Source organism: Pongo pygmaeus, chromosome 8 (assembly GCF_028885625.2).
Source record: "Pongo pygmaeus isolate AG05252 chromosome 8, NHGRI_mPonPyg2-v2.0_pri, whole genome shotgun sequence".
Lineage (NCBI taxonomy): Eukaryota > Metazoa > Chordata > Mammalia > Primates > Hominidae > Pongo > Pongo pygmaeus.
This window is the reverse complement of record NC_072381.2, coordinates 93,026,278-93,052,414: the sequence shown is the minus strand read 5'-3', so window position 1 is coordinate 93,052,414 and position 26,137 is coordinate 93,026,278. Positions and strand designations below refer to the sequence as shown.

The 26,137-nt window shown below is 35.0% G+C and overlaps 1 protein-coding gene and 1 pseudogene across 2 annotated transcripts in view; both read right to left on the bottom strand.

Moving 5' to 3' along the window:
• The window catches only part of PTEN (phosphatase and tensin homolog), a 107,343-nt gene that overhangs the window by 24,411 nt on the left and 56,795 nt on the right, over nt 1-26,137 (bottom strand). Inside the window, exons 3-5 of one of the 2 annotated variants that reach the window (XM_054435653.2) lie at nt 21,283-21,327; nt 15,752-15,795; nt 13,588-13,826 (exon numbers count right to left, since the gene is read on the bottom strand). In XM_054435653.2, the coding sequence (XP_054291628.1) occupies nt 13,588-13,826; nt 15,752-15,795; nt 21,283-21,327 (328 nt within the window). Of the gene's footprint in view, nt 1-13,587; nt 13,827-15,751; nt 15,796-19,241; nt 19,261-21,282; nt 21,328-26,137 lie in introns of those variants that run through there. The other variant, XM_054435654.2, reaches the window with a different exon arrangement.
• On the bottom strand, nt 726-13,580 carry LOC129006209 (large ribosomal subunit protein uL5-like; annotated as a pseudogene).

The following is a 26,137-nucleotide window of genomic DNA, read 5'->3' as shown; positions in this document are numbered from 1 at the left end:
TTCTCCCATCTTAAAATCTCTTTTATGCTTGATGTCTCTTCGTGTTCAACAAGGTTCTATTTTGGGCAAGTGCTTTATTAATTATCTCCTATCTGGCATGTGCCTTTATTCTCTCCACTTGTCTCTAAATAATATGCTCAAGTAATCTTTATTCTTTATCCAAGGCTGGCAAACAACTGAAAGACCAAAAACCCACACTATCCCTAGATTCTGTATCTCTCTCAAACTATCAGCCTCCCTCTCTATAAATAGCAAATCTTGACACGCTCTTACTCCTTAATCCAGAGAAATTGATTATGAGGCTGATTTCTTTTTGGAGGGGAGGGGGGTGCCATGGTCTCACTCTGTCACCCAGGCTGGAGCACAGTAGTGCAATCTTGGCTCACTGCAACCTCTGCCTCCCAGGTTCAACCCCCTCAGCCTCCCGAGTAGCTAGGAGTACAGGTGCCTAACACCAAGCCCTGCTTGCTTGCTTGTTTATTTATTATTTATTAATTAAGTAGAAACGAGGGTTTTGCCATGTTCCCCAGGCTGGTCTCTACTCCCAGACTCAAGAAATCTGCCTTGGCCTCCCAAAGTGTTAGGATTACAGGGATGAGCCACCATGCCCAGCCAAGGCTGATTTCTTAATGGTCATTAATGCTTTCTCAACAACTAATTTCCTGTTGTTTTCACAATCCCATCCTGGCTGCTGGCTGATCTTTTTTTTTTTTTTTTTTTAAACATTTCACTGAAAACTTTTTATTGCCCTTTTGGGTAGAAATGAGAATTTATTTGCCAGGAAGGATGATCCCATCATACTTCTGCTGGAACCAGCGCATGGCCTCCTCTTTGCTGATTCTATTTGGCACCATTGAAGCCTGTCCTGCGCTTCTTACCTGCAATGATGAAACCTGGCTTTTCCAGCACCACATAGAAGTCCAGGCTGTAGACATCAATGCTTGGGTCATATCTGATACCCAGATCAATGTGTTCCTGGGTCCCAAAACCAAAGTTTCCAGTATCTGAGAAGTTATTTTTTCTTAACTCACGCTCCTGCACCTATAGATCATTCTCCAGGATTTCGTCTGCCTTGGCCCCTCGAACTGTGCAGCAAACAGTCTTTTCATTTCTTCTGTTGCCAAAGGGACTAACAGTATATCTAGCTTTGGAAAACACGTGGTTCTGACCTATAAGCTGCTCCAACGCCTTGGTTACTCAGGTCAGTCTGTCTCCACTTTCTCCTAAACAGATATTGAAGCAGAGCCTGCAGATGCAAAATTCTGCACGGGGTTATCCTTTTCACCTTGATCCTGCACCACGATGGAGAACAGGAAGAGCCTGGCTGATCTTTCTGCAATCATTCTGAAACTTTCCTGCTTCTGTCATAGGACTTACTCTCTTAAGGTTTCTTTCAACCCTTATTGGTTGTCTCTTCTCTTGTCCCTAAATATAGGCCTATCTCAAAAGAGTTTCCCTTCTGTCAATCCAATCCATTCCAGTGCTTTACCAATTTTACACAGTAACTCCAAAACTTATCTCCTTTAACATGACTTTATTCCCAACTGCCAGTGCAGAATTCCAACATCTGGCTGGAACTGCTACCTGGTAATCTCAGAAATACTTAAAACACACATTTCCAAAAACCGAAGCTTTTTAACGTGGAAAACCTCCTTTATTTCCATCAATGATATTCACTATTTTCTCCAGCACTCGATGGCCTTCTAATAACTAACACCACCACTGCTTATTGAGCCCATACTATATTCTTTGTATTGCTCTAAATGTCTTTAGAAATACATAATTTAATACTCATAAAACCATGTAAGGTAGGTGCTATTGGTAAACCACTTTATAGATGAGGTGAAGTAATGGAACTAGATATAATCTTCATAAGTAATGGAAGTAGATATAATCCCAGCACTCAAACTCCACAGCTTCTAGTCAACTACTATATGATCCTCCCATCTTCTTTCTGCTTGAGGAAGGAAACACAGCTGAGAGACAGCAGTAATATAATAGGGTTACAGAAAAGAGAAGTGAGGGAACTCCAGCACTATGGCAAAGGCCCAGGCAGCCGAGTGGAGCTAAGAGACACAGTCAGCATATTAACTACCTGGCACATACATACGTGCATACACACTAATGGTACACAATCAAATGAGAGACAAATCATAGATTAAGTTCATTTAGTATACTCATCTTTGATTCCTACGCATATATTCAGTTGCCAAAATCCAGATCTTGATTCCAAAATACTACTCAAAATGTCAGTTTCAGTTTTCTGTGGCCTATTTCAGTTTCTTCCTGCAATTTTGCCACAGCCAACTGATTTATCACCCTTTATCCATTCTGTAATCTATCCCTTATACCACTCTCAGATTAATTTTTTAAAAGTTAAGATTAATCCAATTACCAATTAAATCAAAATGTTAAATGGTAATCTACCCAAATAAGAGCAATTTATCACACACTATAATTTAATCACAGCATAAAAATACAGCTCCAACCTCTTTTTCCACTCTTACCTCTCACAATTCCCTTGAATGTACTCTTACTTTGGCCAAATAGAAGTATTTAATTTTCCCTAAATTGTACCTTCTGGTTTTCTCTCTTTTTAAATATATGCTACCTTTATCAGATTAAGGTATAAGGGCTTACATAAGCAGCCACCTGTGAAGTCTTACATATTTTCTAACACCTGGTCCAATTTAGATAACATAATTACTTGATACTTCAAGGTTTGATAAGCAGCCACCTGAAATGCAATTTAAACCAGGTATTTCTTGAGGGCTCCTAGACATTTTCATTATTGCAGGGTCTATTCAGATTTTGTCTCTCCTCAAAGCATTTACAATGACATACTCACTGAAAATTGCCCACTTCTCATTGAAATTTCCAAAATGATTAGCACAGACCTCAATATAATTTTTAACATCACCTCCACACTTTAGTTTTATCTACTTTCTCGTACTTAATGTCTCACTTTTAGTTTCCCTCTTTTCTTTTATCCTTGACTGGCTTTTAAAAATATGTATTGATTTTATTGGCATTTTCATGCAATCAGTATTTAGATTTATTAGTTCAAATGCTTTACTGTTTCCTAATTCATTAACATTTTTGCCTTTATAAATCTCTACTTGTTATTAATCTTTATTTCTAATGTAAATTTACATTTCCTCATTGAATCGAAAATTATTTAAAACATGATTTTATATTTCCATATAAATTTAAATATTTTAAAAAATCTCCAGTTCTAATGAATTGTAATCAAGGAATGGGACTTACGTATTTTTATTTTTGAGTGAGATTTTGTTTCACAGTTGGTCTAATTAGTAAGACTGGTAATTGTTTTGTCAATGACAAAAAAAAAGAAATACATTTCATTATTTTATTATTCAAGCCACCTATATATATATACAGTTATGTGTTGCTTAAGAGAAACTGCATCTGGGTGATTTCATCACTGTATCATACAATATACTTACACAAGCCTAGATGGTATAGTTCACTACACACCCAGGCTATATGATACAGCTCCTATGCTACAAACTTGTACAGTAAGTTACTGTATTCAATATCATAGGCAACTGTAACACAATGGTATTTGTATATCTAAAAGACAGAAAAGGTTCAGTAAAAATGGTATAAAGGATATAAAAATAGTACACCTGTATAGGGCACTTACCACGAATGGAGCTTGCAGGATTGGAAGCTGCTCTGGGTTAGTCAGTGGGTGAGTGGTGAGTTAACATGAAGGCCTAGGATATTACTGTAAACTACTGTAGATTTTATAAACATGCTACTCTAAATCTGTTTAAAAATTTTTTCTTTCTTCAGTAAATTAACCTTAGCATTTTATAACTTTTTCACTTTATAAACATAAAAAAATTTAACTCTGACTCTTTTGTAACATTTACCTTAAAACAAAAACATATTACACAGGTACACAAAAACATTTTTTCTTTGTATCCTTATTCTGTAAGATTTTTTCTATTTTTAAATTTATTTTTATTTTTTTACTTTTTAAACTCTTGTTAAAAACTAATAAATACACACATACTTTAGCCTTGGCCTCTACAAGGTCAGGATCATCAATATCACTGTCTTCCACCTATACATCTTGTCCCACTGGAAGGTCTTAAGGGGCAATAACACCCATGGAGCTGCCATCTCCTATGACAATAATGCCTTTATCTGGAATACCTCCTGTAGGATCTGCCTAAGATTATTTTATAGTTAACATTTTTTAATAAGCAAAAGCACATGCTAAAATAATAGTACTGTAAACATGTAAACTAGTAACATATTCGTTTATCATTATAAAGTATTATGTGCCGAACATAACTGTGCTATACTTTTATACAACTGACAGTAAAGTTTGCTTACACCAGCATTACCACAAACATGTGAGTGATACATTGCATTGCAACGGCTTCAACATCACTAGGTGATAGAAACTTTTTAGCTCCATTATAATTTTATAGGACCATTGTCATATACCAGGTCAGGTGTTGACTCAAACATCATTATGTGGTACATGACTGTACCTTCTTACTTCGTGCCTTTTGAAGTACATTAAAGATTCCTCTCATTGCTTTGCTACCAATTAGTCTTCATTTCTTTTAGCTTTTGCTTAATACATTTTGATGTTATGTTTAGCACATTCGTTCATAACTGCTAAGTCTTTACCTGGAGTGTACCCTGTGTTAATGTAAAATGACATTTTTGATCCAGTTTAATGCTTTTTGCCTTAAATGCTACTCTGATACTGAGATTCTGTCATCTGCTTTTGAAATTGAAATTTGCCTGATGTATCTCTAATCCACCATTTATTTTTAACCTTAGTTGTTTTATGTAAATCTCTTGTGATTAATCTCTTAAAAAACAGACTTAAAAGTACAGATTATATACATCTTTCAGACCTAAAATACTGCCATACTACTACCAGAACAGAATACTACTTTAATATCATAGCACAAGATATGTAATGTTTTGTTCATATTCTATGCATCAATATTTATCAATACTCCGATCATCTCCTAAGAAGATGAATCACGAATTCACAATCTACACTCCTCAGTTAAAAAAGTAATTTTCTATTTCAATAAACTTTCCACTGGCACTGCTAAACTTAGAAATAATGTAGATTTTTCAACATAATAGTGTTTGCTTGAAGCTCAGAAATCTATGTTTCAGGATGATCACAATAAGATTACTACAGGAAAGCAATTCAACAAAGGAAGAAATATGGCTATTATTACGATGACAACATAAAGCAGTAGTTATCGTATATTAAGGTACTTGCCAACATTTTATGTATCTTTAACACTACCACAACTTTATAAGATAGATATTATTGTCTCTATTTTAAGGATCAGAAAACAGTCCAACTGCAAATAATTATCTCATTCAAAACCAGTCTGGACCTCAATGTGAATATAAGGGTAAAACTTGTATTCAGCTGTCCTGGGTTTTACCAATAGCATGTATACAAACTATGTGATTTGAATGAAGTCACAACTTCATTGAGTTCTTATTTTTCCTGTCTATGAAGAATCTCTAAAGTTTAGGGTGTTACAGTATTTCACTTCTATGAAACTAATTATTGAGAATAAATGTGAAGCAGACAACTGATTTTTTTTCTCTTTCCAACATTCTTTCCCCTCCTTGATTTTTCTTTGGAAAACTATTATTATCCCTGTGTGGCAGGCTCTATACTTCAGCTTTAGATACATGCCCCAGAGAATTCCATTCCCTGGCCAGAATATTTGGTTCAGGAATAGGCATGTGCCTCAATCCAGGGAAATCAGAACTCACCCTACAAATTTCTGCTCAAATTGTAGCTCTCTTCTCATCACAGTTGCTAAAGTAGGTAGAATACAAACCTGAAGCTATTAGGAACTATATCTTGCCACTACTTGTGAAGGCCTGTTTGAAAATAACATATATACAGAAGAGAGAAAAGAGGAGGAGGGTAAGGGAGGGAGAGAGAATATGAGAGATACTCTTGAGATCTGTTGAGCACCTAGATCCAGGCCAGAGTTTTTAGGTTATGTAAGTCAAAAAATGTCTCCTTTTATTTAAGCTACTTTGAGTTGGGTTTTTCTTATTTAAAACTGAAAAAGTCCTCATATGTTATAAAGGAGTTGCTTTTTATTTTTCTAAGTTTCTATTTCTACTTTAGGATTCAAAATAATAAAGAAAAATAATTTGGACTGCAGAACATAGTTTCGTAGAAAAAAATACCAGGTTTGAGGTTAGAAGATGGGGTTTTTAGTTATTACACAAAGAGATTATATGACTTAGGACAGGTTGATCTTTGCAGATCTGTTTGTTTTGTGAAACAAGGTCTCGATCTGTTGCCTATCTGAAGTATAGAGCCTGCCACACAGGGAAGCTCTAGGCTAGAGTGCTGTGGTGTGATCATGACTCACTACAGCCTCAACCTCCCAGGCTGTGGCAATCCTCCACCTCAGCCTCCCAAGTAGCTGGAATTACAGGCACGTGACACCATGCCCGGCTATTTTTTAAATATTTTTTTGTAGAGACAGCTTCTCACTATGTTGCCCAAGCTGGTCCTGAACTCCTGGGCTCAAGCAATCTTCTCGCTTGAGTCTCCCAAAGTGCTGGGAATACAGGTATGAGCCACCGTGCCCAACCCTGCAAATCTGTTTTACCATCTATGTTAGAATGGGTTTGAATTAAATAATTGTTAAGATCCTTCAAGGTATGAAAGTTCTACAATTTTACTGAATTATATAACAGCCTTAAATAATGTGTATCATAGCAACACGGTTTGGCCCATGAAAATTCATATGTTAAGAAAAATAAGAATGCTACATTGGAAGATTTTTAAAATGACAGTAATTATAGTTTGTTTTAAATAAAGAGGAAGTAAGAAAATTTCATTAGGTTATAACATGTAGAAATTTAGTAAACAGGCTAGAAAAAATAACCTGATTTAAGATTAGGTCATGAAAATTCATTCCCCAGAGAAACCAAAAATTTTCCTTGACACTTAAAGTTACAACTATTATTTCTAGAAGACTTGTCTTTATTAAGAATAAGCTCAATGAACTCATGTACACAGAGTTCCTAATATAGAGAAACTTTATCTCTAATAATTTATTTAAAAACAAAAAGAAAATTAAAAGCAGCTCAAACTTTTTTCCTAAAAGTTAACGAAAGAAAAAATAAGGGGCCAGGCACAGTGACTCATGCCTGTAATCTCAGGACTTTGGGAGGCCGAGGTGGGCGGATCACTTGAGGTCAAGAGTTCAAGACCAGCCTGGCCAACATAGCAAAACCCCATCTCTACTAAAAATACAAAAATTAGCCAGGCGTGGTGGCGGGCGCCTGTAATCCCAGCTACTCAGGAGGCTGAGGCAGGAGAATCACTTGAACTCGGGAGGTAGAGGTTGCAGTGAGCTGAGATGTTGCCACTGCACTCCAGCCTGGGCCATCGAGTGAGACTCTGTCTCAAAAAAAAAAAAAAGGGAAATAAATATGAATGTTTACTTTATGTGCCATCATTCTGGAACACAGTTGGGGGTATGCATGGGACAGGGAGAAGGCAAGGGAGAGGGAAACAGCAGTAGTGATTCTAAGTAACTTTGTCATGTAAAAGGAGTTTACCTCTTTAAACTCAAATTTTGGGAGTCCTTTCAAAAATACATACTAGCATTCTCAAGATGTTTTAACTCTTTCTTCATAGTTCAAACATGTGAGTTATCTAATATTGAAACTTAAGTGCAGATGCAGATAGTGTGGGGTACAGGCCTAGATGAGAACCAACCCTAGAAGTTGCCCTGCGGCATGCTTTCTTGGAAGAAAACAACCACCAACAGCTTACTTTTGAATAATCTTCACATGTTCATAAAGCAAAAGTGTCAAATATACAAATGAATGACTCCTAAGGATGTCTTCTTGTAAATTAGTGAATAAGACAGAAGGAGCCTTCCTTCCCTCAAGCGGTTACCTCACTCTCAGAACATTTTTCTTTATAGTAAGTATCAGTTGTCTGACTTCTCTGCAACACTCAAAACCCAAAGTATTATTTAGGCATTACTAACCTAATGCTTTATTTTATGGTCAACTTGTACCCACCACTCTGCCATCTAATTTGCACCATGTCTGCTGAGGATATGTCAAGACTCTGAGCCAGATTATTTTGAAGAGACCTCTGCAAAGTCTACAAATTCTTTACCAAAATATGACTGCCTCATCTCCCTTCAAAAAAGAAAGAGGGAAAAAAAGATTCTTCTTCTATATAAATGTCACTAGAACATAATTTTCTCCAGCTTCTTAATGTTTGTCTATAATTAAAATTTAAGGATATAAGCAAAATAGCATTAAAGATAATTCTAATAAAGTTAACCCCATACAAACTGAAAAGTAGATAAAATGTATGTATCTCCTATAATGGTGATTCACAATTACAAAAATGCAAATCCACAGGCTCAATCTACAAGTGAATACTGACAAGAAGAGAATAAACCTATTATGAGATATTCCAAGAATAAAACTACTTTAGATAATCAATTACATTTATTATAAGACAGTTACTCCTCAGGAAGAATTCCACAGTTGTATAACAACAGCTTTACCATGCTTAGCTAAGTTTTCTTATGATGAAATTAGTTATTCATAAAAGATTAAAAATTATTTCACTAGTATTCTAACCAACAGGCAAACAAGTGGTATCTTTGAAAGTTTTAAAACAATTACATTTCAAGTATTTTACATGAGCCTGCAGTATTATATTTCCAAGACCAACAACCTCAATCTGTCCAAATTCTCTTTAAGTCAGGAGTCATTAAATGCTTTAGCATTTGTAAGGAAGTATTTGTAAGGAAGGGTATAAGCTGAGGAGCCTTTCAAAATAAGACCAATTTTATCAGCATTTCATAACCTTGCAGGAAAGCCTGACCCTATACAGAGATTAATTATTTTGAACAGTCTCAAAATTATTCTGCAGTTCCAGGTTTTGTGGACTTGATAGTATACAAAGAAATTTAACGGTGTATCAGAGGACTCAAATTTTCCTCTGAATGCTAATATTAACTGGATAATATTAATCACAACACTTCCCCTTCCTGTGCCTGTTTGATCATCTATAAGAAACATTCCTGGAAGAAAAAAAAAAAAAACCTGCCATTGACTTTAATCCATATCTAGTTTTCTAATGCTGTTTCAACCTAAACACAAATGCTACTGTTCAGTAAAATATGGTCAACAGCATCTGCTCCTACATTTTTTTTTTTGCCTTTTAAAATAAACACAGGGATAAAGAAGGTAAGAACACACGAGGATACTCCTTTAGATCCTGTGAATAATTCATCCGAAATATGGTCTAAGTATATTAATTAAGCATGAGCCAAGTATAGTAGATTTCAGTTATTTATTTTGACTCCAAGATACAAAAAGCGATCAACTTCAGCGAAATTACTTAACTCTGAGTCTTAATATTATGTAACAGCTAAATATAACAATTTTAATATCTACATTCTTAACACTGTATGTACAGATCTCCATTTTCTATTTACTATTAGCCCATCAATCGCTTTTCACTTGGGGGATATTCCAACCCATGCAAGGATGGAGAATATACGGCGACTAGAGCAGTTCTACTGATGAAGTAAATACTATTACATTTTACCACGATACTATAAAGTTTGCATTTTATTTTCATAACACTATTCTTGCTATCTTTCATTCTGGCCCTATTTCACAACACCCTACAGGACTTAAGATTTCATCAAATAGTCTCTCCTCACCTCTGAAGAGAAACAGAATTGATAGTATTACCAGACTGTAATGACTAGAATATCTTCCCACTGGCAAATTTAAAATATGTCCTTACTTTTTGATTATGGAACCTTCTCTTGGATTTAATTTGGACTGGAAACAGAAAATAAAATACAATGAAGTTTAAATATCCTTAGATTTTACTTTTATCCCTGAACATGATGACATGGACTATCCCAAGTCCTTCTTAAATGGCAAGTTCTCACCATCAGCAGAGCACAGCCAACTATTCTGAAGAAGCAGATACATCAGACAGGGTATGTATGCATATGTGTGTGGGTGGGAGTGTATAAGAAGGAGGAAAGAGGGAGAAAAAGAGACCACATGTGAGAGCACAGTTAAGTTGGAAAAGCCTAGACCATTACAAAAACTATTTGTTCCAATTAAAAATCATTGATTAAATCATCCTACTAGGATATTGATTGTAATGCTAAACAAACAAAAATGTCACACAGTTGAACAGTGAAGGCAAGTATCTTAGAAAGAGTCAAACATACTTGTAGCATGAAGAAGAATAAGACTGTTGCAATACCTCTATCAAATACTTTTATCCATTCCAAAAAAAACCCTGACATTAAAAAAATAATAATAAAGTAGGTTACAAAAAGATTGGAAGTATCACCTTTCCTCAGATATGATTTCTCAGTATAGCCGGCTACAAGTTTTCATCAAATGCAAGCATGGTGACACAATCAAGGAAACATTCCCATTTTGGAATCCTTTTTGGAAGCTTCAGAAAACATTAACACTTTCAAAATGGTAAAGTTTCTTTACCAAAAAACTTCTCCTGAAGAAACCTCAGTATTCTGTAGGCAGACAGTACAGCTTACTGCCAGACAACACATCTGATATTGGGGCACTGGTAAAGACAGAAGCTCTCCATGTCATGGTCACCCACTGCTCTCTTCATCAGTATGCACTAGGGTGCAAGACTGTCATCAATCCTGAAAGAAATCTTATCTCTTGTTGTGAAAGTATTCTACTGTTTCAAGTGCCAACCCTTGAATAATTCTCTGTGTAAGAAGATTTGTCATGAAAAATCTACTATTGTGAAAGTTGCCAGATTCATGAAAGCCAAGACTTTCAATCAAGAGCTTCTCGAGAGTTTTTGTCAAGAAATGGGAGCACTATGAAGTTCTTTGCCATATATAAGTTCACTGCTTTCAGAAGACAAATTCTACAGCCTGATACTGCTGTTTACAGGATAACATACACTCTTTTTAAAGAGTTTAACTCTTCAACCTTGAAAGTAAAATGTGGAGTCATAATCTTTTCCTTCCTAACACAGCATTAGTGATACAGATCTTGCCAAAAATGATCTCAGTAACTTGAAGGCAAAGAAAATGATGCAGCATGAATTTATCTGAAGAGTCTTGGAGAATTCTTATTTCTTGACACGTCTACTTTCATCAGGCAATAGAATCTACAGATTCCATTTACTATTTTTTCTTTTGTAAAATAGCATTTTCAGCACTTTTTACCAAAGTCAACACTGATTGGATATCAAAGATTATATAAAAGTTGCAAAGTCAAAGTCAAAGAGCATAGTTTCAACTTGTTATTTTAAAAGTTAAATGGCAGTCTTTTCATTAAAATTTAGTATTGAACAGAACTAAAGCTTAACTTTGGTTAATTTGTACCGCTTAGATTTATTCATTGCTCTCATGTAGTAGCCACTGGTTTTTGCATAAAAAAAAGTGACATAGTTTTCATGAAGGTTCTTTTACATTCTGTCTAAAAGAATATATTTCAATGTAATAAAAACTGTGCAAAATTTTATGTACACTATGCACATTTTTTGGGGGGAGAACATTTATACCTTCCATCAGACTTTAAAAGGAATGTAACACAATTTAAGACCCCCTGGCTTAAATCTAGTGTTCTGAGCCTCCACATTACAAAATTTTTCAAAATTTTTTTACCTTTTTTTCCACAATGGGTAACATGTGCTAGTATGATATGAAAATGGTAGCGTGAACAGAAAAATGAAATGAATCAGTCATTTCTCATATAGAAATTGAGGCAAAATATCTGCTGCTCATCAACTCTGTTTTAAATTTCTACCATCGCTTTTGCTACTGCATTTTAATTTTTTTTTTTTTTTTTTTTTTTTGAGATGGAGTCTCCCTCTATCACCAGGCTGGAGTGCAGTGGCACAGTCTCGGCTCGCTGCAACCTCCACCTCCCGGGTTCAAGCGATTCTCCTGCCTCAGCATCCTGAGTAGCTGGGATTACAGGTGCGTGCCACCACACCCAGCTAATTTTTGTATTTTTAGTAGAGATAAGGTTTCACCATGTTGGTTGGCCAGGATGGTCTCGATCTCTTGACCTTGTGATCCGCCCGCCTCGGCCTCCCAAAGTGCTGGGACTACAGGCGTGAGCCACTGTGCCCAGCCTGTATTTTTAATCAGTAAAAGCAATTGTTTCCCTGCAGATGATAATGGGATAAATCAAAGTAAAAATCTTTAGATCCTCAGCTCTATAATTCATGCCAGTGCTATCATTTCAAGGTGCAAACAATATGCAGAAATGTAAGGCAATCTACCATAATCTTCAACATTCACCAAAATTATGCACTAATGTAAGATTCAATTCTGTAAACTATCAACAATAAACAGTATTTCGGCATCCTTATATATAATGCAAAAGAAGTCACAAAGAGTAGGAAACAAGATATAAGAGAGGGGTAAAAGAACAAGGAATCGATGCAACTACACAGCTTTAAATGATTAATACGATCATTCTATTTCTGTTTTACAGCTGAATTAAGAAGAAATTAGCTTAACATGAAGGAGAACTCTCTAAATGAGTTTTTCTATCTATCTGGAGGGGCTTAGGCTTTGTCCTTCTTAGAGATGGAAAAATGTACAAAATCTCTTTGTATTAAATTTTAACATGTTTTGCCATACTTACCACCCAAAGAAATACATCAACAGCAAAATTAAATCACTGTAAAAGTTCTCCCAAGAGTTTTCTTTTTTCTTTCAGATGTACTATAAGAATTAAATTTGTCACTGATTTTTCAATATAGTCCTTAGTTTTCTGATCAAAGAATTGAGAATCTTCTATTAATCTAACTACATTTATGAATATTCTTATAAAAGAATAATTTTTATGTATTATAAAAGTTCACACTTTACTAGGTAATATTTTATCCAAAGGCATTCTATGCTCAAACAAGCTTCAGAAATATAAAGCTTATTTTTGATTAGTATGCTTTTTAAAAATGTTATTTTAGAAAAATTTTGTGAGACCAAATCTGCAATACAGTTAATGAGTAACATGTGCTAGTATGATATGAAAATAGTAGCGTGAACAGAAAAATGAAATGAATCAGTCATTTCTCATATAGAAATTGAGGCAGCAACTGATTTAAAAATTTAGAAGAAATAAGGATTAGCAACTATCTTTAAAACCTGTTTTCCAGGGACTGAGGGTGGGGAGGAAGGAACACAAGATGAACAAGATCTGAAGCTCTACTGGACAGCATAGTGACTATAGTTAATAATAACATTGTATAATTGAAAACTGTAGCTTGTGGATCTTAAATGCTTTCACCCTGGGGGGAGAAGAATAATTATGCGAGGTGATGAATATGTTAAGTAGTTTGACTGTAGTAATCATTTCACAATGTATATATACATACATCAAAACATCATATTATACATTGTATTTATAATTTTTACTTGTCAATTCCACCTCAATAAAACTGAAGGAAAAAAAGAAACCCAAAATCTGTTTTCCAATAAATTCTCAGATCCAGGAAGAGGAAAGGAAAAACATCAAAAAATAACTTACCTTTTTGTCTCTGGTCCTTACTTCCCCATAGAAATCTAGGGCCTCTTGTGCCTTTAAAAATTTGCCCCGATGTAATAAATATGCACAAATCATTACACCAGTTCGTCCCTTTCCAGCTTTACAGTGAATTGCTGCAACATGATTGTCATCTTCACTTAGCCATTGGTCAAGATCTTCACAAAAGGGTTTGATAAGTTCTAGCTGTGGTGGGTTATGGTCTTCAAAAGGATATTGTGCAACTGTGGTAAAAAGATAACCTCAGAATAAGAAAAAAAAACTCCTGAATTTTTCATTAACAAGTAGGTAACTTTAGAAATGTTGCATACAAACTTAACAGGTATTTAAAAGAAACACTGGATTCCAAAGAAAAATAATGTATTGCTTAACTTTCTAATTGTTAAATAGAAAATAGTCTCTTGATAAGTCTTAAATATAATCATTAAGGAAGCCAGGTATTATTTTCCCCCATTTTATTCAGGAGGATATATTCTGGGAATTTACACTATACGGACTGGTAGCATAGGTCACATATTAGAGGTAGAGCTAAACCCAAAATGAAATGTCACATGGACATTTCGTCAGGACTGTCAATGCAAAAGGAATAATACTATTTATAGTATTTATTTCATCATCACAAAACATATTCCAAAGACAGAACAGATTACTAATAGGATAAACTATGGAAAGAACTATATATTACATTTCATAAAATAAAAATGCTAAGTGTGTTATTTAAAGGTGGTCTTGCAAATGTTAGTGTTGTATACACATGTAATCATTAGGGAAGCCAAGTATTATTTTCCTCCATTTTCTGCAGGAGAATACATTCTGGGAATCTACGCTCAATGGACTGTAGCATAGGTCACATACCAGAGATATGTGAAGGCATACACCAAAGAAATTACTTACAAAATGTATATAATTGTTATCAAAGTTTCAGGTCTTCTCACATGAATTGTAAGAGTCCAAGACTTCTCTGTTCACTATAGTCAGAGTTGAGGTTTTTAAAAAAACTTGTTTAGAAACAGGACTATAGATATACCACTATTAATTGTTCTTAATAGTTTCTACCTTAGTTCCACTCTATTAAGATCCTTAAAAACCCTGGCTGATATTCAACGTACTATCCTGTGTCATCTAAACATGTGAGAAGTATGTCTTCTACCTCCAATCAAGTGTATCATAATACGGTACAGGATATAATCAATTATCCTTTGGTGTAACAGGAGAGCTCTTCTGGTAGACAATGACTATCACTATAGGGAGTCAGCAGGACAGCTTTCACTTAGTCATCTGCCTAACTTCATCTTCCCAGTGGTACACAAAAAGCTCCAGGAAAATCTGTTAAATGTCTGTTTAAAGCAAGATAAACCTCAACTAAAGCCTGCTTTGCCTAGTAAGCAACAGCCTAAATCCACCAAAAACAAAACAAAACAAAAAAACCGTTCTTAGTGAATCTATACTAAATCTCAATCATTAGTGATTTAGAATTTTCAAACCATTTGTCTGAAAGTCCATTCTAGATTTTCAGGAGGGATCAATGGCAAATACATCAATAGTAGCTCATGGCACCCACTTTCTTTTTGACTATCACAGAAGCATCTGCCAAGCTTCTCAACTCTTCAGTTCTCTCATGGTTTAAAGTGTTAAGCCGTGAGAACTGAGTTGTATTTCACAAATGAAAGTGAAAGTTTTTGTGGGCTCTGAGAATTAACTTATGTCTGAAGTAGAACTCATTTAAAGCAGTTCCCTCCTCTCATCCATCAGGCTCCTCTTATCAACATTTGTTATATCCTTTCCTACCTTTCATGTCATTCCTCAACACAGAAGAGTTAAGTAGTTCTGCTTTCTCCCTATAATCGCTTACTATTAGACCAACTGCCTCAAACAGTAGGTAAACCCTCTCCTTATACTATTTTTAGTCTAGGAATTTTCCTAATTCTTAGTCTACTCTGCACTTTTCCTGACAATATTAATAGCTTTATGCAATACGTTTTTCCTAAAACACAACAGTAAAATTAAATTTTCTGAAATTTTTTAAGATAATTCTTAAGATAAATATGTATCTCACTCAATAATCTAGATGAGTCATTATTGTTATGACAGTAAGATACAGTCTATTGTGTTTAAGTTATACAACATAGCACAGTACATTCGTACCTACCTCTGCAATTAAATTTGGCGGTGTCATAATGTCTTTCAGCACAACTAAAAGAAAAGTTTAAAAGTGATATAAAGTTATCTTTTGCACTTAGGAAGAAAAAAAAGTACTAATACTAACAAACATTGCCTGAATCTTTATAATGTGACACATATTATGCTGTGTTTAACATTAATTATTTCATGTAATAACAAGAATTCTATTAAGTAGATACTGTTATCACCCCCATATTATAATAATAAAACCAAAGCTTAAAAGATTAAGTGTATGCAATTAGAGCTAATACATTTGCTTAAAAACTTGTGATGCCACTAATACAGAGTACTGTAAATTCAGGTGCTTCCATGCTTTCCTCTATGAAAAATCTGCATGCTACTGGAATTTTTTTTAATTTTACAAGTACCTATAAACAACTGACTAGTTTCAATAGTATCTGTATCTCATAGTTAAGCATACATAATTCTCAAACTATTCTTCAAAAAGATATATGTTAAAAATAATAAAAGCATAAGGACAGTAAAGAAAAACTGAATGATGTTAATCTACTTGGACAAATGCTTAATAATTTTTTTTTAAACCAGACTTTACTCCCTGTTGAAAAGCCAATGATCACCTTTTTCAACAGTCTCTCAGACTGCAAGTTTTAATTACAGTATGAGAGTAATGAAAGAGTAAGTAAAATCAATACAGAATAGTAAAATGCTGACTTGTCATTACTAGAGTATGCTAATATTTGTCTTAATAGCAGTGATATGTTTGTCAGTATGTACTGGCTTTCTAATAAACAGGCCATGTTTACAAATAATAAAAGGCTCAGAAAGAGATCTTACATATCAGTGTGGTTAGCAGTACCCTGGTAACTCCAACTACTATGCAAAACAAATTTTTAAAAAATTATTTAAAATAAACTCTTAGCATTTTAAAACAAATAAAGGTCCATAGCTCCTTAACCTGCAATTTCAATATCCCAAAAGTTCAAAACATTTAAAATTTTCTCTTAAGTTTTATGGCAAACTCAACTACAGCAAATCTTGATCTGAAGTAATAAGATTGTACATAATATTTAATACACTTAGAGTGAAGAGTAAAACATTTCATTTCAGGTACTGACCCACACCCCACTGGGGTGTTTATGTAAAAGTGTATTTATCTGTGTTACCTTTTGAAAACTAAAATTTCTGAAAATGGAAACATATCTGGCCCTAAGAGTTTCAAATAAGTGATTGTGAACCTGTATTGTACATTTAGAAACCCTGAAAAACATCTATATAGTTTCTCTACTTTAAAGGTAATTCAAAACCAAATTCACATGAAGGTTTAACTAATTATAAATAAACTGCAAGCCATTGGTTTCTAACTGGTCAGACCTAAAATAAAACAACTTTCATATTACCACTCAAAACAAAACAAGCTTTTCCTTTTTAGTATAATTTAGTATATTGAGTTTTTCTAGAAAGAAAATGCATTTAGTAATGACATATGCACATATATGCATCCTTGCTAATAATTTCATACCCATTGACATGAAAAACAGGAAGAAGAGGACTGACAAAGAAGACAGTCACATTTCACACTTTCTTTGGAACAGATAAAAGAGGAGAAATTGTCAATAGTGAAGAATTCATAATGGAGTATTTTAGAAGGAATCAGAGATGTAGGACTAGGAAACAGAATCTAAGAAGCTGGTCTCATGACAACACAATAGAAAATAAACGTTAGTTTTGTGCAGCTTCAGTTCTCTAAACTTCCCCTACTTTCTCAGGATCCCAGAACATGTGGTTTGACGAACACTCCTTAAGACTGCTTTAATTAAAATGGCTCTCAAATATTACTGTTAAGAGGACTATATGGATGGAAACTGGAAGTAATGACTACTAAGTGTCAACTAGATGAACACACCTTACAAAGAGTTTCCACTTTTTTTTGTTTCATCCTCACAACCACGTGATAACTGTTAATATTATCTCCATTTTATATATGAGAAAGCTAAGATTTAAGAGCATTAAAAAACTTGCCCCAAATAACAGTATACAAATGAAAGAGCCAGAACTCAAGCTCAGTATCTGATTACAAAAGTCAAACTTTTTCTACTACTGTTCCATAATTCTACTTATAATAAAAAAACAAAGTTTTAAATACAAAAGCAGTCACAAATTTCAGTCAAAGCCAGCATTCCTACAAGAGCAGTATCTGTCATAAATCACAGAACCAACAGGGACAGTAAAAAGCAAGGAAAAAGTTATGAAAATCTTCACAGGTAAGCATAGGAAATATGGGAGCAAATATGCTGGGACTGGTAATGATAAATATGCTCAGGGAGTGGGGGTTGGTAGGATAAGGATGAAGACTTTCTTCTTAAATTAAAATCTCTGATAAATGCCCTCCTTCCACCTACCACCTACCCACAGTTTCTTTTAAATTCTTTGTGGTTTGGTAGTGATAAGTCTCTCAACAAACTAAAATTAAAGATACACAAATGGCAAATGGTGTTTAGCCATTTAAATTTAACCATTTATGCTTCCTTATAACTAAAACTCAAAAGATACCAGTACCTCATATTGGTTTATATGAGACAAGAGAAATGAATAAGCATTTAAAGATGAGTTTTTATGAAACAAGAGGCAGAAACTGAAGAAAGGAATAAGATTAACAGGAAAAGCTTCCAGAGAAGTGAGACTTGCCATAGAATCAGCTAGGTAGACAGGTCTCTGGCTTTACTCTCTTCGATGAAGCTATCACCATCTTACAAAAGAAAACTTAATAGATGAAAATTAGTAAAGCTAAAGGTTTACCACAAAACGATAAAGTATGTCAAATAAAATATGCACTGAAATATAGTAAATACCTTTAAAAAATTAGTATACAGTGAACACTTAAATTCCTCAAAGGCAAGAAGTATACATCTCTTTATTCACTATCTCCCCCTCCCCATTCCTACCAGATTATACAGCAAGGAACAAAAATAAAATATACTTGTACAAAACAAACTGATTAATTCAATTAAGTAACAGTACACCTGAATTTGCTTAATGTTATGAATGCCTGAAGAAAATACAGATATAAACAGATATAATTAATCAGAAAGTCCATATTAAGAACTCTTCTTCATCCATGTATATCATAATTGCTATAAAAGGTTTAACATACTATTAAATGTGGGTATGCCTAGTGCAAATATTTTAAGATCTTCAAATTATGTATGTTTGCAAAGACATATATATCACATGTAATACTATCCTAAAAATAAAAGAAATAAAATAGAACACCTGCTGCTTTCCAGACTCACTTACCCAGAACCAGAAATATAAACAGAGGTAGAAAAAAGGTAAAGAAGATTGGAAAGTGACATTAGAACTCAGAACATGCTATAACTTAGTAGTTCTAGAAACTTCCGAAGTCAGTAAAATTTGGAGAGGTTAAAACGAACAAGCAAAAAAGCAAAACATAAAGGGAATATTGGCATAAACAGTGGATGGTCTGCTACCATATGTACCTGTGTGACCTTGTTCAACTCACTTAACTTCTCTAGGCCTCAGATTCCCCATCTGTAAAATGAGAAGGTTGGACTAAATGATCTCTTTCAGGTACTCTCCAGTTCTGAAACCCTATGATTCCATGTGGGGAAGGGGCGTTAAAATATATGCATTAAGAGCTACCCTCAACTAATAAAGAGACTTCATTAACTTGGGAATCCAATGTTTGGAAATATAAAAACAAACAGGCAGTCAGGTTCCTAGGCTCTCTCCAATGCCAACTTTAACCATAATAATGTTAAGTGACCTCCAATACTGATAGTACAGCTGAAGTCCTAAGTTCTTGAAGCAGGAAGTCACTACACACAGGAATGAAAAGAATTTCCTTCCCTTTCTTTGAATATGTTAAACTAGAATAAAATTTTGAAAAAGGCAGAATTTGTCTTTGGTCTCCTTCGATTTCCATTCTGAGACTCTCTAAATCCCCAATTCTGATAGTCTAACCCTGAAGTGACTCAGTTTAATGGCTTCTAGCTTTTGAAAGTTCTTGTCCTTTTTTATTACTTATATTCTGAATCCAGTTGTGCAAAAAATACAAAGCTCTGTAGCTTTTATTTTCCTCCAAAGAAACACTATGGTATCTGCAACAAGGCTCTTTGTAGGAGAGGTTTATCAGGAAAAGAGAAAGACCCCTAAATGCATAGATCATTTGTAAGCTGGACCCATTAAGTTTCCATAACACCTTTTACTTTCTTTTATCTTGTTGCCTATTGCCACCACAATTCTCTCCCACCCCCAACATACAGACACCACAATCTGATGATAATGAATTCGCTGCCATATTCTAAACACTTTTATGCCAACAAGCTTCTTACAATGCCATTCCTTTGGCCTGTAATATCACTTCCCCTCCTCTCCTTGGCTTGAAAGTCAACCCTTACTGGTCCTTTTCACCCCAGCTCAAACTTGCCTTCCTTTATGAAACCTTCTTTATGAGGTACAATTAGTATTTCCAATGTTCTCTTCATTGCAACCTTCTATACAAGAGTTACTTCTTCTGTAATGCTTTGTCTACCTTTTACATTAGAATGTAAGCAACTTGAGAATGAGAGCTACATCTTATTCACCTCTGTACACTCCCCCCAACATGTTTTGTGATATCTAATAAGTGATAAGGACTTAACAAACGTTTGTTCCTTCGTGAATCTGAGAAAAATCAGTGAAAATATACTGAGTAACAATATCAATGTCCACTCCACTCTCAGTACTTCTGACGTTTTATCACACTAGAAAGATCACTAAATTACAGATAAATTTTTCCTATCTATAATTTATAGATATCACATGGGAAAGATAAAAGTCAAGTAAAAAAATAACACGTTTTATGTGCTGATTTTTACAAATCAGAAAATAGTCAATATTTTGAGAAGGAAAAACAGTCTTCATGGGCAAAAAGAGTTCAGTTTTCTCTTCCTTCCTTCCTTTTTACCTTTTCACATCTCTACTCCCAAAGTCAAAAGAAAAACAAAAAGTTAAAGATAAGGTCAACTAGCTCTGTCAATCAGGTGGGCAGTCCTTAAAACTCTGTCCTAGACAAGACAAGCCATCTAATTCAGCAATTTTAAATAACTTATGTTATGTACAGTTAGAGAATGCCCTAACAGCTTTTTCAGTCAATAGCTCTAGAGACACAGGATAAACAAAATTATATTCACTCTCAAGTATACCTCCATGGAAGATGCTATTAGTGCTTTAACAGAAGCTCTGCTGTGAATTACGCTTCAAATTACCACAGGGTTATGGGCTCAAATATGGGCTAGATGCCAAGTCATTTAAAGCAGATCAAGTAACATGAATCTGTGCCAACATTGTTTTACCTCATCACTACACTTTTCTAAATGATCTAACAATGCTCTCGGACCTCTTGAATTAATCGGTTTAGGAATACAATTCTGTTAACATGTATCTTTAACTCTACCTCACTCTAACAAGCAAATAACTTTCACGTAATAGTTGTTTTAGAAGATATTTGCAAGCATACAAATAAGAAAACATACTTACAGATTGTATATCTTGTAATGGTTTTTATGCTTTGAATCCAAAAACCTTAAAACAAAACAAACAAACAAAAAGCCACCATTAACAAAAATGAGCTAACATTTGAAATTACATTAATACTATCAAGAAAAACCAAAAGACAGATTTTCTTTTTCCTAATCTCAAATACCATTTAAGTGAGAATAAATAATCCAACAAATATCCCTTTTATGGGTTTAGAGTAGTAATCATGTCATTCTTAAATAATTATTACATTACACAGATTTATACAATCTGAAGTAAAACCAGAGCTTTTCAGAGAATATTTTCATAATCTTCTATCTTCAACCTAACATAATGAGACTGAATATTAAGACATAACTTCTTTAAAAAGCATGAGCATTTAGTGCAAGTATACCTAGCTCATACAAATTTACAAGACAGTCATAATCAAGTACTCTTAAAAATAACCCTGAAAATTCAGACATCATTTTCCCACCAAACTAAAAACTTTTGATATTTGAAAGACCCACATATTAACTATTAATTCTGTACAAAGGTATTAAGCATTTTCACACGTATACTCCATTCGACCCTCACAAACATCTGAGAGATAGAGCTTATTAACATTATACAGAAGAGGGAGGTAGGTCTCAAAGAGATTATAGAACTCGTCCAAGGTCATGTACAGCCAAGAAGTCAAAGAATCAAGACCAAAGACCTTTCCCTCAAGACAGTTATGAAAGTAAACAACAATTACAGCTAACACAAGCACTTACTATATGACAGACATATCCTAAGCACCTCAGGTATATAAACTGTTTAATCCTCAACCCCATAAGATAGGCAAAAGAAGGGCTAGAAGACCATGAAGCCGAGAAATTAACAGAATATATAGAATAAAAAGACAAATGAAAATCAGAAGACTAAACAAAAAATAAGAGTTCAGGATGTTCAATATATATTAGGAGTTCCAGAAATAGAGAACACTGAGAAGAAACCAAAGACATAACTCAAGAAAAATACTCAAAAGTGAAGGATGTGAGTTTTCAAACTGGAAGGTTGCATGAGTACCTGGCAAAACAGATGAAAATAAGACCGAAATAGAAGCATACATATCTTATGAAATTTCTGAATACCAAAGAAACAGAAGATCCTAAAAGCTGCCAGAGAAGAAACAGGTTTCATAAAAGAATCTAGAATCAAAATGACATTATCCTTTTTAACAGCAATACTAGCAGCTAAAAAAACAATTGGGCAAAACCTTCTGATTTTGAGGGAAAACTCTTCTCAGCCTAGAATTCTATACTAAGACAGACTATAAATCAAGTATGACTATATAATAAAGGCATTTTAAAATCGGCAAAATCTCAAACCACACACTTTGTCAGGAAGTTACTAAAGATGTGCTCCGCCAAAACAAGAGTGGAAAACCATGAAAGAAGATGACAGTCTCCAAGAACTGAAGAATCTAACCCACAAGAGAGGAAAAGAGAATCCCTAGAATGATGGTGAAGGGACATCTTGAGTAGACAGCCATACAGCAAGCCAGGAAGAACAATTAGTCCAGACTGGGACAGATTAGAAGGCACCTGGAAAAGACAAAATTGATATAATGCCAAATGTGCTTAAACATGTTGAGAGACTTATACAATTAGGGGTAAGTTTATGAATTAAAGCTAAGAACATTGAAAACTAATTTTTTTAAAAAAAGAGAGACAACTGTGAAGTCCAGAAAAAACAAAACATGCAGGAAAAAAGTCACAATATACTCTATCACTTAACTATGAATGGCATTTATCTAGTTATAATCCCATAAAAACTCAATATTGATATAACCAAAATTATAATGTAACTACTGGCAGGAGTTGTAATACAACTACTGGCAAGAAGGATGAGGAGGAAGTCTGAAAATATGTGTGTGGTGAGGTGGAAAAAAAGAGTATATGAACTTGAATCTGAAAAATTATGTTACAAAGTAGTGCAAGCAGTATTTGTAACTGTCACCAACATAAATTATATATTTTTATATCACACTACAGTTGTTGCAGATAGGCTACCATCCTTAAGAACAAAGAAACATAGTGCCCCTTGCTTTCAGCATGGTGGCTCTTCTCTGATACAGAAGGAAATGGAACTCAAGTGGAACACAGATTTCACTGAGGCAAACAGGAAGAGATTAGACTGCCAAGGCTGTTGGAGTTTGTGGAGCGAGGGACTAAGAATTTTGTATGGATTTCATCTCAGGTCCTTGGCTGTGGGCTGGGCTGTCTATGCGCAGGATCTTAAAGCATAACGGAGATGACACCAGAGGTAACGAAATATAATACTGGGAGAAGTTGGAGTTCTGGCCTAGGCAGAGTGGAAGAGACCTCATGGAACACCCCAGATACTTAGCTGAGACATTGGAAAGGGCAACCTTGAAGTAAAAACCATGCCCTAGGACAAAAGACAAATCTGAAAAACGCCTGCCTTAACAAAGAGAACCAAACCTGACAATACTAAATCAACTGTCAATTTAAATGCCTGACAAAATGAAACTCAGCCCCCTTAAAGGAAGTAACAACCCAAACTCCCTACATTTCAACATACGATTAAAATTTACTAGACAGGCAAAGCAGAAAAATATGACCTATTACAAAGAAAAAAGAGCAGGCAATAGAATCAGACTCCAAGATGAACCAGATGTTTGAATTAACAGACAGTGACTTTAAAACAGTTACTATAAATATGTACAAAGATGTAAAAAAAAAAAAAATGATTAGAATGAGTGAAAGATGGAAAGTCTCTACAGGCAAAGAAGATATAAAAGACAGCAATTTGAGGCCTCAAAAGTACAATATCTAAGAAAAAAAATCTATTGGATGATCTTAAGAGAAGATTGTAGACTGCAGAAGAAAGGTGTGGCAGATTGTATTTTCCAAAAATTCATTTAGCAAATATTTATCAAGCACCTGTTATGTAACAAATACTACTGTGGGCATAGCAGCAACAGAACTCGAAGTAATGACAACCATAATGAATGTTTCTAGCAGCCTGAGAAACCCAATGGAGAACTAGCTTTTGGTATCTCATTTGGAAAACAGCCTAAAGACATTGGACAGCTCCCACCAATCCTAAAATAAACGAAAAGAAAAATTAGCACCTGAAAAAGCAAAATAATTATTTATTTGCTACTTTTTTCCATGGCTAATTCGCTATTTGGTAACCATATATATTTCCCCTTGTATTAGTCCATTCTCACACTGCTATAAAGAACTACCTGAGACTGGGTAATTTAGAAGAAGAAAGGTTTAATCAGAGGCCTCAGGAAACTTACAATCATGGTGGAAGGCCAAGGGAAAGCAAGCATGTCTCCGCGGCAGCAGTAGGAGGAAGAGAGAGAGCAAAGGGGGGAGGTGCTACACACTTATAAACAAGCAGATCTCAGGAGAACTCTTTCGTGAGACAGCTCTAGGATGATAGTGCTAAAACCATTACAAACCACCCCCATGATCCAATCACCTCCTACCAAGCCCCTCCTCCAACACTGAGGATCACAACTCCACATGAGATTTGGGTGGGGACACAGAGCCAAACCTTATCACTCCTGCTGCATTCATGTTTAATCAACATTTGCTCTTAGAACCCTAGTGTAACTACAGCTGTTACTGCTGTTACTAATACATAAATTTACACATAAATCATCCTTGCCTTAATCCCATTAACACAGGCAAGCTCCAAACATTTCAATTCTTAACTACTGCCTCCTGACCATCTTCAGGATGGTTATTAGAATTAATTCTGTTACATATCCAATACATGGAAAGTAACTATCTTGTTTAAAATGTTCTTGTTTGTAACTTTTACCTGCACAGTACTGCTTTCTCCTACACTGCCTCGAGTTAAAGAAAAAATAATAACAGCTTTGAATAATTCTGCTCAAAAATAGTGATTCCTAGTACTCAAGAAAATCTAATCTCTCTAAATAGGTATAAAACTGGAGGGAAAAGAAATAAACAGTGGCAGGCCAGGTGCAGTGGCTCACGTCTGTAATCCCACTACTCTGGAGGCGAAGGCGGGCAGATCACTTGAGGTCAGGCATTCGAGACTAGCCTGGCCAACATAGTGAAACCCTGCCTCTACCAAAATTACAAAAGCTAGCCAAGTATGGTGGAATGTGCCTGTAATCCCAGCTATTGGGGAAGCTGAGGCAGGGAGAATTGCTTGAACCCCGGAGGTGGAGGTTGCAGTGAGCCGAGATCGTGCCACTGTACTCCAGTCTGGGTGACCAAACGAGACTCCTTCAAAAAAAAAAGGAAAGAAAAAGGGAAGAAAGGAAGAAAGGAAGGCAAGGCAAGCAAGGAAGGCAAGGAAGGGAAGGAAGGGAAGGAAGGAAAGAAAGGAAAGAAGAAAAGAAAGAAACAGTTACAGAACTGACCTATAACTCACTAAGCAATTCAGAAGGCTATCAAAAATAATATTAAAAACTGCCAAATATTTCTCCCAAGAAATTGTATCATTTTGTGCTTTAACCAACATGCATAAGGGTTCCAGTTAATCTATGTCTTTGCCAATTCCTGTAAGCCCTTTTTTAGCCATTCCAGTAAATATGAGATATTTCATTACGTTTAAATTTTCATTTCCCTGATAACTGATTTTAAACATCTTTTCATATGTCTACTGGCCATCTATATATCTTCTTTTGTAAAATTTCTGTTTACTTTTTTTGTTTGTTTGTTTTGAGACAGGATCTCATGTGTTGCTCAGGCAAGCGTGCAGTGGTGCGATCACAGCTCACTGCAGCCTCCGCCTCCCAGGCTCAAGCTATCCTCCCACCTCAGCCTCCCAAACAGCTAGGACTACAGGTACATGCCACCATGCCCAGCTAATTTCTTGT